The following is a 13,856-nucleotide window of genomic DNA, read 5'->3' as shown; positions in this document are numbered from 1 at the left end:
ATATATATATATCGCGGTATTACAGTACTACAGAAGAATCGGCATTTCCGCGCGAGCTTTTGCAAAATCATTTATTGCCTGACAATGAGATTTCCGCCGGAAGAACGAATAATGCCTTGACCCAAGGTAACCGGTGCAGGGAAATCTATCGCGAGTCACGAAATAGGATTACTTCAGCCAGAAGACCTCAGTTTGAAATATATTTTAAGCGGTGTCGGTCGGTGTCCAATCAAAATGTTCTGCTCCGTTTTCTTCCTCGCGACTTTTGTGCTCTGTGTGATCGCACAGTTTCAAAGTTTCTTGAGCGACCCGTACAAGACTAATTCGATCAATTGTCCCGAGGACAGGATGTGTATTTTTCTCGAAAATTGCCCATCCATCGCGAATCTAATGAATCAGAATCTGCTTCACATTCACAGGTAGGGGTACGCTTCTGTTTCTTATTCGGTTAGTCTCAATTTGTTTCGTTAAAGTCGATTTCGAATTAAACGAAACGGGAAGCGAAGCTTCGAGCGTCGGAGGATCAGCGTCTGTTCGATTTGTCAATGTTCATTCAGGTTTCGTCAAGCGATTTGTGGCTACGACAACGTTAAAGTAAAAGTCTGCTGTGACTTATTGTTAGACAGCGGTGTTGCGAATCCCGTGTTCGCTCCACGAGATAGTATATTCATTAGGAGATCGAATTCAATTTTAGAGTGCGGAAAGAGCTCTGTCGGTAATAATAACTTGGACGCTTTAGGAGCGTATCCTTTCGTTGCAAGAATTGGTTTCTGCGGTAAGCTTGATTACCGATTAGTTCCGATCTTTTGCGAAAGACGTTGCACTAAATACTATGCAATGGTTTCGTTTAGGTATAACCGGAGAAACGAAATACCCTTGCAACGGGGTAATTGTGAACGAACGAACAGTACTGACTACTGCAACTTGTGCTCTTACGAAGAATGACGACTACAGATTGTATACACTTTTTCCTTTTTCTACTGCGCGTGGGTGTTTAAGGTTGATATTAATTCTTTTTTTTTTTTTCTTTTTAACAGGCATTTCATACTCGTCGGGGAATTTAATGCTGAGACTGATCCGGAATGTAGCGCGCGGAAGCATAATATATCGTATATAATAAAACATCCGCATTATCAAGCGAATACGTTTGCGAATAACATAGCAATGTTACGGTTGCGAGAGCCGATACAATATACTGGTAACTTATTCGATCATAATTGAAATTCGAAATAACGTGACACCACACAAAGATTGTTTGCAAAGACACAAGTATAACATTATTTGCTTAGAAACTGTGCAGCCAATATGTCTACCACCAAAAAATACAAATCCAACCGATGATTCTGTTCTTGTTGGATGGGGGAAACTTTCCAGTCAAAAGAGTAAGAAATTAAATGATGTAATAACGAATCGACAAATGAATCTATAACAAACGATAATGTATTCCAATCTGAATAAAGTCAAGTCTTGTCAACAACAATCTTTCAAAATGAGGATTGTATCGACTCAGGAATGTTCAAGTTATTATACTCGAGGATACTCTGTCGAGCTTTGCGCAATGGGAGATGGAATGCCCTGTTCAGGCTACAGCGGAAGTCCTCTTTTATACAGATACGGTGATACTTATTATTTGGTAAGTGTGGTATACTACTGCCTCTGGTTTTGGAAACTTGGATTTATTTACAATAAAATCATTTACATTTATACTTGACTTACAAATCCATAACAATTATTTGTACACAATTTTCAGTTAGGCATCCTGTCGTATGGTTCCAATTGCGATTCAGCCACCGACTACCCGTCAGTCTTTGTCGATGTACAAAGATATATACGCTGGATTTTAGAGAATTGTTAGTTACGCGTAGAATGGTAACGCTAATTACCAATAGTATCCTATCAAAATCAACTTACATATCATTTTTTTCAATGCAAGATTACGATTACGATTTGTGTTTGAAGATGTTTAAGTACTTCCCACGAGTCATTTCTTTTGCTTCTTCCAATCCTAACTGATAAGCCATATCGTGTAGTTTTTTTACTTCTGCTATTAAGCCAGTCATCGACAAGTTTCCCAGTTCTAAAACAAAATCAATCTTGTTCTTTATAAGAGCTTGTAAGAGTTATACGTAATTGGATACGAGCGATCCGTTACAAGTTGGGAGAGCTTACGATGTAGCTGATTTATGTCATCCGCCGTCAGACCAGCTGCCCAGGATGATGGTTCGGTTTGCGGTGAATTTTGGGCAACAAACTCGTTAACACCTGGAACTTCAGTAACGGCTATTATGTATGATACATTGTCGCTTTCTTGTAGCAGAAGCTATCAATTTTGTAGCAGAAACTCACTTTGTTCGGGCCACAGATCTGGCGATGCTCTGTCCAGATTTTCAAAACTCATAAGACTCTCTTCCACACAAATTAGATCTAACAATTTCAAATCAAATGTAACCGATTTAGTAAGTAAACCCTTTAATAAACTCCTCAACCCATAACCTACATTTACCTGGTTGATCTACTGGTTCTTCTGTAGTCATTATATTCATGGGGATATCACCTTATCTCCTTTAAGTTTTACTTAATTAAAAGAAAAAGATGCGCAGAACGATGCGGAAATAACAAACTAAATGCTCAATATTGACAAGGTTAAATGATATTTACAAAACAAACTATTTATAAAGATTCCTGTTTCTCTCTTTCTCGTTTTTCCGTAAGTTTCAGTTGTTTTGTTAACTCGTTCTGTTGTTCGAGATAATACAAATTTTGAATTCTCCTCCGTTCTTGTAGTTCGCTGTCACGAACTACACCTAAATGAAGCTGTTTTCTGAAACAATAATTCGAAAATACAACACCATTCGCAAATAACATTCCGCGACACGCGTCGCAATCTACCATGGAAAGAATCACAATGTTTTTTCGACAATTAAACAACTACTTAAATATTAAGTATTTCTTATTAATCTTCTCTTTGCTAGAGTTTACGTATGTAGATACACATTATATTCTAATGCCCAGTTACTATTCTTTTTTCACTTTACGCACCATCTATGTATGTACATACGTATGCTACGCTATTCTGAAGGAAAACAACCATTGGATATGTACATCTGCGTATGAGCGCTATTCAGCTAACCTATCTTTTAATTAGGAATTGTTTTGAATTACCTGTCGTATTCTTGTCTGTAATGTACATAAGCCGTTATGCTAATTGATGTTAAACAACATAATCCGAATGTTACTTTTGACACAGTTGACATTATACTCGTATACCAAATATTTAAAAGGTCCTACTCCGAAGATTGTGTAACAAAGCTGGTAAAAACGTGAATGCGGACGGTGTTGTACAGGCGTCACGAAGTCATCGAGAATTCATTTGATCTTCAATGAAAAGATACTTTGCGTGTTATTGGACTTTAATGCGTCCATATTGTTCGAAAAAGTCAATTGATTATGTTAGAAAATGGAAAATATTAAATGTTTATTATAGCGCATATGATTCTTGCCGGATCTCTCATAAGTCGCTGTGTATTCGGCGGCACGAATCATCTGCTCCGTAAAATCTCAAAATAGCGCCACTTGACGCAGTGGCAAAACGCTCAAACTGGTAGACAAAATTACCGACAGTCGATATTCCATGTAGCACGATAGATGGCGCCACCAGTGGCCCCATAGGTTTTGCCGACGTCGGTAATGTCGCTTGTCTACCAGCGCCATCTGTCGTGCTATCTGGAATATCGACTGTCGGTAATTTTGTCTACCAGTTTGAGCGTTTTGCCACTACGTCAAGTGGCGCTATTTTGAGATTTTACGGAGCAGATGATTCGTGCCGCCGAATACACAGCGACTTATGAGAGATCCGGCAATAATCATATGCGCTATGATAAACAGTTAATATTTTCCATTTTCTAACATAATCAATTGACTTTTTCGAACAATATGGACGCATTAAAGTCCAATAACACGCAAAGTATCTTTTCATTGAAGATCAAATGAATTCTCGATGACTTCGTGACGCCTGTACAACACCGTCCGCATTCAGATTCGGAGGACTTTTGTTAGGGCAAAGTAGGGCAGAATAGAGCAAGAGAAATGGAAGATGGGCTTTTTTTGGAGGGGATTTTAGAATGTAATCCCAAGTAATATAAGGGAACGCTACTTTGAACTAAATGATGAATATACGAAAAATTCTACGACCCGCGTTGCGCGTGAACAATACGTATAATCGGCATAATTACTGTACTACATATAATAGGAGAAAAGCAGTTTGCATAAACGTGAGTACAAGTTACCGGGATGAAAGTTGTATGGTAGTTGGTGGTCGATAGGCGTGGTTGAAGATCGGAGTGCAATCTGCATTATTGTGCAGCTGGGGCGCGCGGGCGGCCATCAAGGCCTCTTCGGGTCAACGTGATCCGATCTGTCGTATAAAACGCCCCTCTCGACGATCTTGCGAGCACTGTTGTACTCCTCGTCGCCCAGTTGTCGTTATTTCTCTATTATGGGTGCCACATTCGTAAGTAGTTGCATTCGGTTTTGTTCGAAACATTTTCTCGCGAAATCTGTGTTAAACACATGTGAAACTTTTACGAATGAAGCTACGTCCTAATTAGATGTCCAACACGACAAGAAACAAGCTAAACACATCTTATCGGTCGCGTCCAAATTGACCGCACGCATCGTCGTCATTGGCGTTAGATTATCCCTTTTTTTTTTCTTTTTGACGCGTTGATCGGTCGGATTTGTCCAAAATTGAACCAATAGTCTCCAGGTTCGCAAGAACAATTTAACAGACCTCGAAACTCTTACAATCTTACAGAGGCAGACGTTCCTATTCTGCGGTGTCGCGCTGATATTTTGTCAATTGTCGAACGGTCAGTACCAGTCGCCCCAGCAGGCTGCAATTTTGAGCGATGCAAGATATTTGGCTGGCGATGGAACGTTCGGAGCCGCATATTCGCAAGAAGACGGCGTGGAATTCAAAGAAGAAAGCGACGTCTATGGAAATCGACGCGGGTCTTACTCTTACGTCGATCCAAACGGTCAAAGGCGTACAGTGACATACACAGCTGGAAAAAATGGTTTTCAGGTATGCAAGAAGATATATTCTATAATATCGAATTCTTCGGGATTCCCCAACTAAATTTCCAGAAATGAAAAATTTGTTTTCGAAAACGTGACGTTGAAATTTCCAATCGGAAATTGTTTTCGTATAATTTTCCAGGCAACTGGTGATGGTATTCCAGTTCCACCCCCACAAGTGCCACCCCAGCCAGAATACGTGCCCTTACCACAATACAATCCACCGGATTATCAACCACCAAACTACAGTCCACCCGCGCAACAACCATATCAACGTCCGAGTCCACCGGTGTACGAACCGCAGCCGCAACCGCAACCGCGGCCGCAGCCACAGCCGCAACCCGTCTATCAACCCGAGCCTCGATATCCATACAGGCCTCAACCACCACCACCACCACCACCACCACCGCCGCCTCTAGAAATTGAACCTATACCCTCGTACAGTTCCCGGCCACGTTATCAACCCCCGTCTAGGCCGCTACCGCAGTACAACGCGATCACCACACCACCCCCTCGAAGATTTTATCCACCGGGAAAGCTCGACTTCAACAGGACACCCGACGGCTACTCCTACACCTTCAGCAAGAGTTAAATCTCGTTCACCGGGATTCGAAACGATATATTGCAAGAAAAAGAGAGAGTGAAAGCGTGAGTACGGATTCAGTTTCGGGAACGAAAATCGAGGGATTAGATTAGATCAGAAGCTAGCGTGGAAACGAATCACTTTACAACAAGTGAATCGAAGAACGATTTCTTTAATTATTTTCATTGTTGTTCCGACATCTTGATTAGTTGTTATTTATTGTCCCACTATTGCTCGCTTGGAATTAGTTGATTGATTTGTTTTCTTTTTCTTTTTCTTTTTTCTTTCTTTTTTTTTTTTTTTTGAAGAAACAATTTCTCGTTGAACAATACAATAATACGGTGCCTTGTGCACCTAAACGTACGAGCGATTCTCAAGGAACGATTAGTTGTCGTTATAATTATATGTATATCAAAACCTCGTATACTTTGCCTAATGTTATAAATTACAACTGCCATATCTTTAATCGTAAAAACTTAATTGTACGTTATTACTGTAGACACTTTTCGTATTCATAAATAACACGTGCGGAAGCTATCGAAAGTTGATTCGAATGCGCGGTCGTGTATTCGTAATTAAGAGATTGCGGGTAACTACAACTACATAGCTAGCCAGAGCTAGAGCCTTGTCCATGATCTTACCGCAAGGCTTTTGCCGCTACGAACGAGTTAAACTTCCTGTAAAAGGCAGCATACGCTTTACATAAATTTCGAAGGAAATGCAACGAATGTATTATGCTGGTTGGTTAGCCTCAATCAACATTGTTTTTCCATTCTTAAAGTTCTAGAAAGTGCAAACGACAACATAGACGTGTACACTTGGAATTTCCTTTTAGATATTTTCAATGTATTATAAATATGTAAATAAAACTACCGAGTCGCGTTGGAATTGAAAATGTTGGTAGACGAACGAATCATTTAATATCCGACGAACACCGATCGATGGGATTTTCAACATCGCATTGCTCGGCCGACGCCCTGCGTTTTGCATAGCGTTTTCCTTTGCAAATGCGAGCGCAGTCCCGCGCGCTTCGGGGTCACGATACTTTCATCGAGCAACCTTTCGCGTTCCCCACAGTATTGCGATAAACTTATGGGAAACTCACGACTTACGACTCACGACTCGCGATTCACGAGCGAAGATACATTATACGATTATACCATCGAGCGTATCCATATTCTGAAACTATTAAATGTTACGCAAGTCGATCTTTTCTTCTTGTTCTTTCCTTTTCAACTCCTGAAAATGTCTTGTCTTTCGAGAAGCTTCTGGCTCGATAAAGCGATAAAGCTGATAGCCCCCTAGGATTCGTTGTCTGGAGTCCAGACTCTTCTGGGCTTGAAACGAAACAAGTAACATTGCGTCGTTGGTTGGAAATTACACGTTTCCATCGACGTCGTTTGGCAACGGAAGGAGAGCGCTAGACAAAGGAACGATTATCGCATTATCTTGGCTTGCGTGTAATAGCCTTGCAACGGAACAGCAGTGAAAAATGCGGTTCTGCCAGACGCTAGCCCATAGCCCATAGTCCGTAGAGGTAATAGGGCGCGGCAAGGCAAACCAGAAACCAGCCGTATCGGAGCAGGAACTCGATAACCTTAGAGGTGGGCCGAAAGAAATGCATACCGTAACGTAACATTTCGCGTGACGCCGCGGTTGTCGTTTCGCTCGATCCGGGATTTAATTGACAGGCAACCGGGTGCAGCACCGGACGCAAGCAACGCGGCTGCAACCGTTACGCATACCTGTCTCGAGCCACCGATTCTCGTCCGTGTTACGCCTTACGCGCGGTCCTTGGCTCCCATTTCATCAGGATACGTTATCGTATCTGCTTTATCGGTTCGATAACGGCGTAGCATGTTTTCCATCGATAGAACCACGGAGAACGATCGTTTCTCCGACGCGACAAGCGATAATTTGACGCGGTCGAGACGGATCGCGAATTAAGCAGAAAGAACTCTTTACCAATCCTTTAGTAGCTTATATATTGTTCGACTGGGATTTTACAGGTGTACATTAATGGGAACAACATCTATGTGTGACTCTTGATAAATACAACCGGAGTTTGTGTCCGTCACGCTACAAATCGTTTAATACGTGTTCGATACAATTTTAACCACATATTATATTCGGTAGACTTTGTTCCTATACATACGGTAGACAGATATACAAAAACATTGTATCGTACAAAATAGTAGCAGTAGTATCACCAACGGTTTCGTTCCCACGGATTCTTCTCTCGCGTACGGCATCCGTCATTGACTTTCCATTTTCTTTCGGAACAAGAGTTTAAACGAAATCAAATTCGGATAAAAACACGAATAACTAGAAATAAAATTGTTTACCATAACAGAGCATTTATTTATAATTTCGTATTTTAGTCTACAATCGGACCACGATGGACTCGATCGCGTTATTTGTTTAAAACAGCCACAAAAGCAATCAGCATTCTCGGTGTAAATTTTCCTGTAAAAGCTACGTTTTATTTTTCTATTCGTTTAAAGTTAATCGCATAGACTATAGACGATTCGAAGCAATACGGTATTCAGGAATACTTTTCGCGATCGTCGATGAATAGGGAAACAAAAAAGGTTTATAGTCAACGATACACACCGTACTCGGAGATTCGTCGAAAAAGGAGAAATCAAGTGAAAACGCGACAGATGCGCGTTTACGTATGTACAAAATTAAGAAAAATATTATTGTTAACAAACGTGTTTCCGCAGAACTTTGCTCGCGTTTCTTTCTCTCTCTCTCCCTCTCACTCTCTCTCGCTCTCTCTCTCTCTCTCTCCCTCTCCTCCATTTTTTCATTAAAAAACCATTTTTCGTTTGTACCGTTTTGTCTCATTTTTCGTTCCGTCGAGAAATAATGAAAAGAGAACAGGGATGGCCAAGAAAGGAGGATAGCGAATGAAGCTTTTCGACAGAGAAAACAGAAGAATATGGGGGACTCGCGCGCAGCCGTACCGTGTCCGTATTCCGTATGCGTGTGTACTTCGAAACCAAATCAGTCGAAACGTTGTACTATGATCCAAGTTTTATTAAACAAATTAAATACAAAAAGTTTCCTGCATTTTGTCTTGCGTTATTCGCGAGTAGGACCGCGATTTGCAGTCGCTTCGTCTCAAAGTTTTCATAAATAATTAAAACGACAGGAGAAAAAGGGGCAAGGAATATAAATAAAAATAAAAATAAGAGAAGACAGGGGTGGCGTAGAAGAAGAAAGTTCAAGGCTTATCCACGTATATCTCTTTTTGTCTAGCTTTCTCTTTCTTGCTCGTTCTCCCGCTCTCTCGCTCTCTCACTCTCTCTCTCACACACACACACACACACACACACACTCTCTCTCTCTCTCTCACGCGCGTGCGCGCGCTTTTTCTTTTACTCTTAAAGAAACATTTTCTCACGCGTTCACAATTACATGAGCACTACGACAAATTGGATCGGTTTCGTAAAATTAAGGGAAGAAGAAAGGCTCGAACTTTTGCAATTCAAGACGAATCATTTTGCTCTTTTCTTCTCGAACGCCTTTTCCGTTCCTCTTCAACTGTTTGCTTTACCTTCGTTTCGATTGTTCTCCCAGCTCGAGCGGCTCAACGTTATTGCTCGTCGACTCGACACGCCAGTCGTTTAGATTTAGAAAACTGCTCGGATCGTCGATCCCCGCGACAGAGAAGGACGAAAAAGCGTTCGACCGATTCTTGTTTCGTTCTATTCGAACGATGATAGTACGTTGTAATTAAAGAGGTACGGAACCGCGTCGCTCCGCGAAGACATCGACAAACGTTCCATGGAACGAATCGTTTCCTTGAACTGTCGACGATACAAAAAGAAGGAAGATCTAAAATCGGTGTTGAAAGAAGAAACGCAAAGTGGTGGGTCGGGGGCACGACGATCGCCAATAATATTCGGACGGTGAAAGAGAAAAGAACGGAAAAAGGTGGGTAGTTTTTCTCGATCTACTCGTTTAGTTTCCTTTCTACTCTCGGATCACGAAAAAAGCTATCGCGTCGATGGAACGCTGGAGATACAATGATTTAAACAGTTTCTGCGAGAACGTTGGATTAAGAATATTTTAAAAGTCGTTAGGATATGTACAAAGAGATATTAATATGAATATTCGGTAAATGTCGGTGGGTCCAGGATGTACCGAGGAACGGGGCTACCATTTCGGAAGAGTAAGCACCCTTGATTCCCTGAAACACCACGAACGCGAGCCAAGGATCGACGCGATGTTCGAGGGTGTTTGCTGTTTTTTTCTTCTTTTGCTTTTCAGCTCAAGAGTAGTACGCGACGCGGTATCGACCGAAATCGGAATATCGGTGAGCAGTCTGTTCGGGGAAGCATAATTGGCCACGTTGACACGGCGACTGGGCGACTGGACGATTGAACGATTGGGCAAGATACAGTGGAATGTCGACGGTGGAAGGTTCGAGCACCGCGTCGATCCTTGAGATTTCTGTTCCGTTTTCGCGCGTCTTTCGACAGACCGTTTCGCAGGAGGAGACGCGCGTGCCTTCCGACGTTAGGCTCTCACTCCACATTGGTGACCGCATTCGTTCTTCCACACGCGAAACTCCCAATTTCCTTGATTCTCGCCGATAAAGGACTGGAGGCTTGTGCACACAAACGGACGAGAAATACGAGTCGAATCATTTTCGAACGTTCATACAAGATAAGATAGAGTCGAATGGACGAAGAGAAATGATATTATCTTCGACGATAAAACCAGCAGTGCGCACTACCTCCGCCTCATTGACGACCCGATCCTTCTCTCGGTGGTACGTCGTCTTGTCGATCGATCCGATTGTTCGTTCCGAATCCAGGACGGCGGACTACCGACCCTGCGCCACTAGCATCTCTCTCTCTCTCTTCCTTTTGCTCGAACAGCGCGGGTATACAATATAAGTGTATTCATATTTATATATTTATATAATATATTTATATAAAACTAAGAAGTACCGCGATACTGATAAAATTTCGGAAAATATGAGTTTCGACGAGTCGCCGTCGGAGCGTCCATCTTCGATCGGCGGCAGAGCGAATCGAGAATATCGAGATATATACATGCATATATATATATATATATATATATATATATATATATATATATATATGTACATATATATATCTCAATTATAGCCAGATCTAAAATTCGTTTCCGTTTATAGATACAGTAAAAATAAGTTGAGCATACGCGATGCAATATATAAGACTTTGCTTTTCGTCATCTCGTAAATATCCTGAAACGCTAATACCTTGTTGTATATCGATCTGCCGAAGATTTCGCGCGCACTGTTTCTTTCTCTCTCTTTCTCCCACACACACACACACGCACACACACACACTCTCTCTCTCTCTATCTATCTCTCATCGTTCAGCCTACACGCGCAATTAAACGTCCAACACTCACACTTACGACCGCTACACGCGCCGTAGCCGCCTTAATAAGAATTCCAAAAGTCCAGGAACAGTACTTTCGATCCCGTACCTATCTCGTAACGCCGCTCGTGTTAGTCTTTGAAAAATACTTTGTACTTGATCGCATCAACGGTAAAATTCAACACACATCGAAGTCATAAGAATCGGATCTCCCATAGATTACGAAGTTTCCATGAACGTGTTCGACGCACCGGTCAAACTGTAATCGTAAGCGAAATAAAACTGTTTCGAGCGCTCTGCCGGCTAGAACGCTCGTTCTTCCTGCGACAAAGGTAACAAAGAACGAAGCTCGGAAACGCGATGACTAAAACCTTAAAAACTCGCGACACCGGCAGACACACTGCGCATCGATTTAAAAGGGGGAAAAACGAAAGAACGGCCGATGTCGAATCCGTCGCATGAACGCGTCGCATCGGACGATTCGAGGTTCCTTTGGGATGCGTATCCGATCCGCTTTGCACTCGATTACGTCTCTGTCTCGCGTTATTCTTCCTCGCGGATTCTAGTCTACGATTAAACGCTACACTATTTACACCAAGTTATAATTAATTTACGGGGTTTGGGTGATGGTGGTTTAGGTGGGGGCGAGGGGCGTGGGGTGGGGTGGGGTGGGGGGGATTAGCCTAAAAAGTATATAATACAGGACTCGCCGTCGTTCGCACTCCCTGCGGCGATACGCGGTATATATAACATCTTTGGACTCGATTTATTACACATTTATATAGAATATTATTTTACGTCTGTTTCTTTCGCGTCCTAGTCCCCGCAAACCGCCGTCGTATACAACGGAAAAGTTCGCTATCAGTCCGATCGAAAAGTCGTCATTGTCTTTTCGCTATTTCCTCTCCTCATCGTAAGCCTTCAACGTACGTTCTGGCGGTTTTCTCTCGCGATTTTCTTTCCTATCCTGGCGGCCATAGCTCACGAGATTCTCGTTCGCTCGCGATCATGGAAGACGAGCACTCCATCTGCATTCGCATTTGTATCCGCATCCGCATCCGCATCCGGAAAGTTTCACGGAGTTCCGGGATCCTTCGATGCAAAAGCATCGAGAAACGCTGTGTGCGTATCGATCGTTCGTCCATGTGCCTTTCAACTTTGAACTTTGAAACCTTCCAACGAGTACCATCGTCTACGGGACGTTCGAGCAGCACGAGTTCCGCGACTTTATCTTCTCGCAAAGACAATTGCTTGGTCCGACAACGGCGGGATTTTCTTTGTTTCGTGGAAAGAGCAGGCTCGAAGTTTCGACGACTGGAACTGTTTGCGCGTCGTGGATCGATTAAACCGCCGATACCTGGGCGTCCTCGTCATCTGAAAAATTGAACGACCGTATTAGTTGCGTTACACGCGGAACTGCCACGCGCCTCGGACAGACCGTAGTCGTCTACCTCAGCCGAATCTTAACACTGACACCTGCGCATTCGTTGTTACAGAGATAAGAAAGGACTTACGGACGGTAACCTTCTTCCGTGCGAACATAGGGTCTGGTAAAAATCGTTATAGAGAAACAAGTATAGAAGCCAGAAATCGCAACAACTATTTCAAACTGTACACGGATGGAGAATATCCGTGCCATAGGTTGCTTCTGAAACGGTAGCCTCTTTAGAATATCATCAGGGAATAGAGTATCGCGGTACATATGCAACTATCGAGACGCTACGACTGTTTCAGTAGCAATCGGAATGGCACAATCCTCCGAAACAAATCGGTCTTTGGACTTTCGCTCAAGGGGTACCATTCCACGGCACGCCTTAGAAACGCTAATTGCAAAATTCATCTTCTAAGGTAATCGAAACGCTTCAAACTTAAACAAAAAAAAAAAAAAAAAGAAAAAGAAAAAGAAAAATAAAAAAAAATAAAATAAAACAAGACAAAGGAACTGAATTGTTGAAATGTGTCGTGCAAAATGAATACAAGCAAGCTCGGCATGCCCCTGGCAACGAGGAACAAAGAAGTGCTGAGGAGGGAAACTATATATATATATATATATATTTACGTATAAACAAGTGGACAAACAATTGCACTTGGTTGAAGATCGCAGGATAAACTGCAACAAGCTCCTTGCGGGTGCACGAACACCGATAAGTAACGTGTACGTATAACTCGCGTGAATGCAGAAAAGAATTTGGTCCACCGTAAGAATGCGTATTATGCGTGGAAGTGAGTGCGACGAACGATGCTCTCGACCGTACAGGCGGAAAATCGAAAATCGGAACACTTGGAAGGTGCGTTACGAAACAGGCATTTTGCGAAATGTACAAGTGGAGAATGCGGATGTGTCGTTATTTACATATTTTCCTGCGATTATCGGAGCATGTACATCGAGTAACAAACAACAACGGTCCGGTCCCTGCTCGAATCGTCCATACGTACATATCGTACCTACTCGAAATGGCACGGAAAGGTAGCTAGAAATTGAGGGTGTAACCGCGGCGTTCGATTTGAACGGAATAAAGCGGGCACCGTAGCGATGTCTCGACGATTCTCGATGTAGGAAGTAAGTTACAGCGCGACAGCTCGACAGACGGTAGACGCCGAACGATCGCTGTCGCGATATCGTCACGGTGAAAAATGTTATTGAAAACCAATTGCGGTCGAATAATTCGCCGGATGAGAACCAAATTAGAAGCGGAAATACAAAGAAAAACATCGATTCCACGTGGCGTGTAAGCGACAACAAACGAAATACCGCGATTAACATTTTTCTCCGTGCATCGACCGCACTTAGCGCCGAGATTGATACGGTTTCG

General features: G+C 42.5%; 5 protein-coding genes across 18 annotated transcripts in view; 2 read left to right on the top strand and 3 right to left on the bottom strand.

Moving 5' to 3' along the window:
- Positions 1-8: 8 nt before the first annotated feature.
- LOC143361087 (chymotrypsin-like protease CTRL-1) lies at positions 9-1,980 on the top strand. Its single transcript, XM_076800346.1, has 7 exons — positions 9-419; positions 558-775; positions 852-957; positions 1,038-1,198; positions 1,290-1,382; positions 1,461-1,633; positions 1,751-1,980. Exons 1-7 carry the CDS (start codon positions 235-237, stop codon positions 1,853-1,855), a joined length of 1,041 nt encoding a protein of 346 aa, XP_076656461.1. The 5' UTR covers positions 9-234; the 3' UTR covers positions 1,856-1,980.
- Lin-52 (DREAM core complex component lin-52) lies at positions 1,656-2,640 on the bottom strand. 2 transcript variants are annotated; one of them, XM_076800347.1, is made up of 5 exons: positions 2,504-2,640; positions 2,347-2,424; positions 2,170-2,268; positions 1,912-2,077; positions 1,656-1,833 (listed from the first exon to the last, which is right to left on the bottom strand). In XM_076800347.1, exons 1-4 carry the CDS (start codon positions 2,541-2,543, stop codon positions 1,941-1,943), a joined length of 354 nt encoding a protein of 117 aa, XP_076656462.1. In that variant the 5' UTR covers positions 2,544-2,640; the 3' UTR covers positions 1,656-1,833; positions 1,912-1,940. The 2 variants fall into 2 exon arrangements, with proteins under 2 accessions (XP_076656462.1, XP_076656463.1); XM_076800348.1 differs by having other exon boundaries at positions 2,170-2,262.
- A 30-nt stretch (positions 2,641-2,670) lies between these two features.
- Pet117 (cytochrome c oxidase assembly factor-like) lies at positions 2,671-3,444 on the bottom strand. The gene is made up of 2 exons (XM_076800349.1): positions 3,163-3,444; positions 2,671-2,821 (listed from the first exon to the last, which is right to left on the bottom strand). The coding sequence occupies exons 1-2, from the start codon at positions 3,252-3,254 to the stop codon at positions 2,671-2,673; spliced, it is 243 nt and encodes an 80-aa protein (XP_076656464.1). The 5' UTR covers positions 3,255-3,444.
- Positions 3,445-4,495: 1,051 nt separating this feature from the next.
- On the top strand, positions 4,496-5,892 carry Cpr19 (cuticular protein 19). The gene is made up of 3 exons (XM_076800001.1): positions 4,496-4,510; positions 4,814-5,083; positions 5,219-5,892. The coding sequence occupies exons 1-3, from the start codon at positions 4,496-4,498 to the stop codon at positions 5,666-5,668; spliced, it is 735 nt and encodes a 244-aa protein (XP_076656116.1). The 3' UTR covers positions 5,669-5,892.
- Positions 5,893-9,534: 3,642 nt separating this feature from the next.
- Positions 9,535-13,856, bottom strand: part of LOC143360884 (rap guanine nucleotide exchange factor 2) — an 80,359-nt gene continuing 76,037 nt past the window's right edge. For all 13 annotated transcript variants that reach the window (XM_076800049.1, XM_076800050.1, XM_076800058.1 and 10 more), the window contains one exon: positions 9,535-12,417. In XM_076800049.1, coding sequence (XP_076656164.1) covers positions 12,386-12,417 — 32 coding nt within the window. In that variant the 3' untranslated portion in view covers positions 9,535-12,385. The remainder of the gene's footprint in view (positions 12,418-13,856) is intronic.

This window comes from Halictus rubicundus, chromosome 14, assembly GCF_050948215.1.
Source record: "Halictus rubicundus isolate RS-2024b chromosome 14, iyHalRubi1_principal, whole genome shotgun sequence".
In the NCBI taxonomy this organism is placed as follows: Eukaryota; Metazoa; Arthropoda; class Insecta; order Hymenoptera; family Halictidae; genus Halictus; species Halictus rubicundus.
This window is presented reverse-complemented; position numbering and strand designations above follow the sequence as displayed.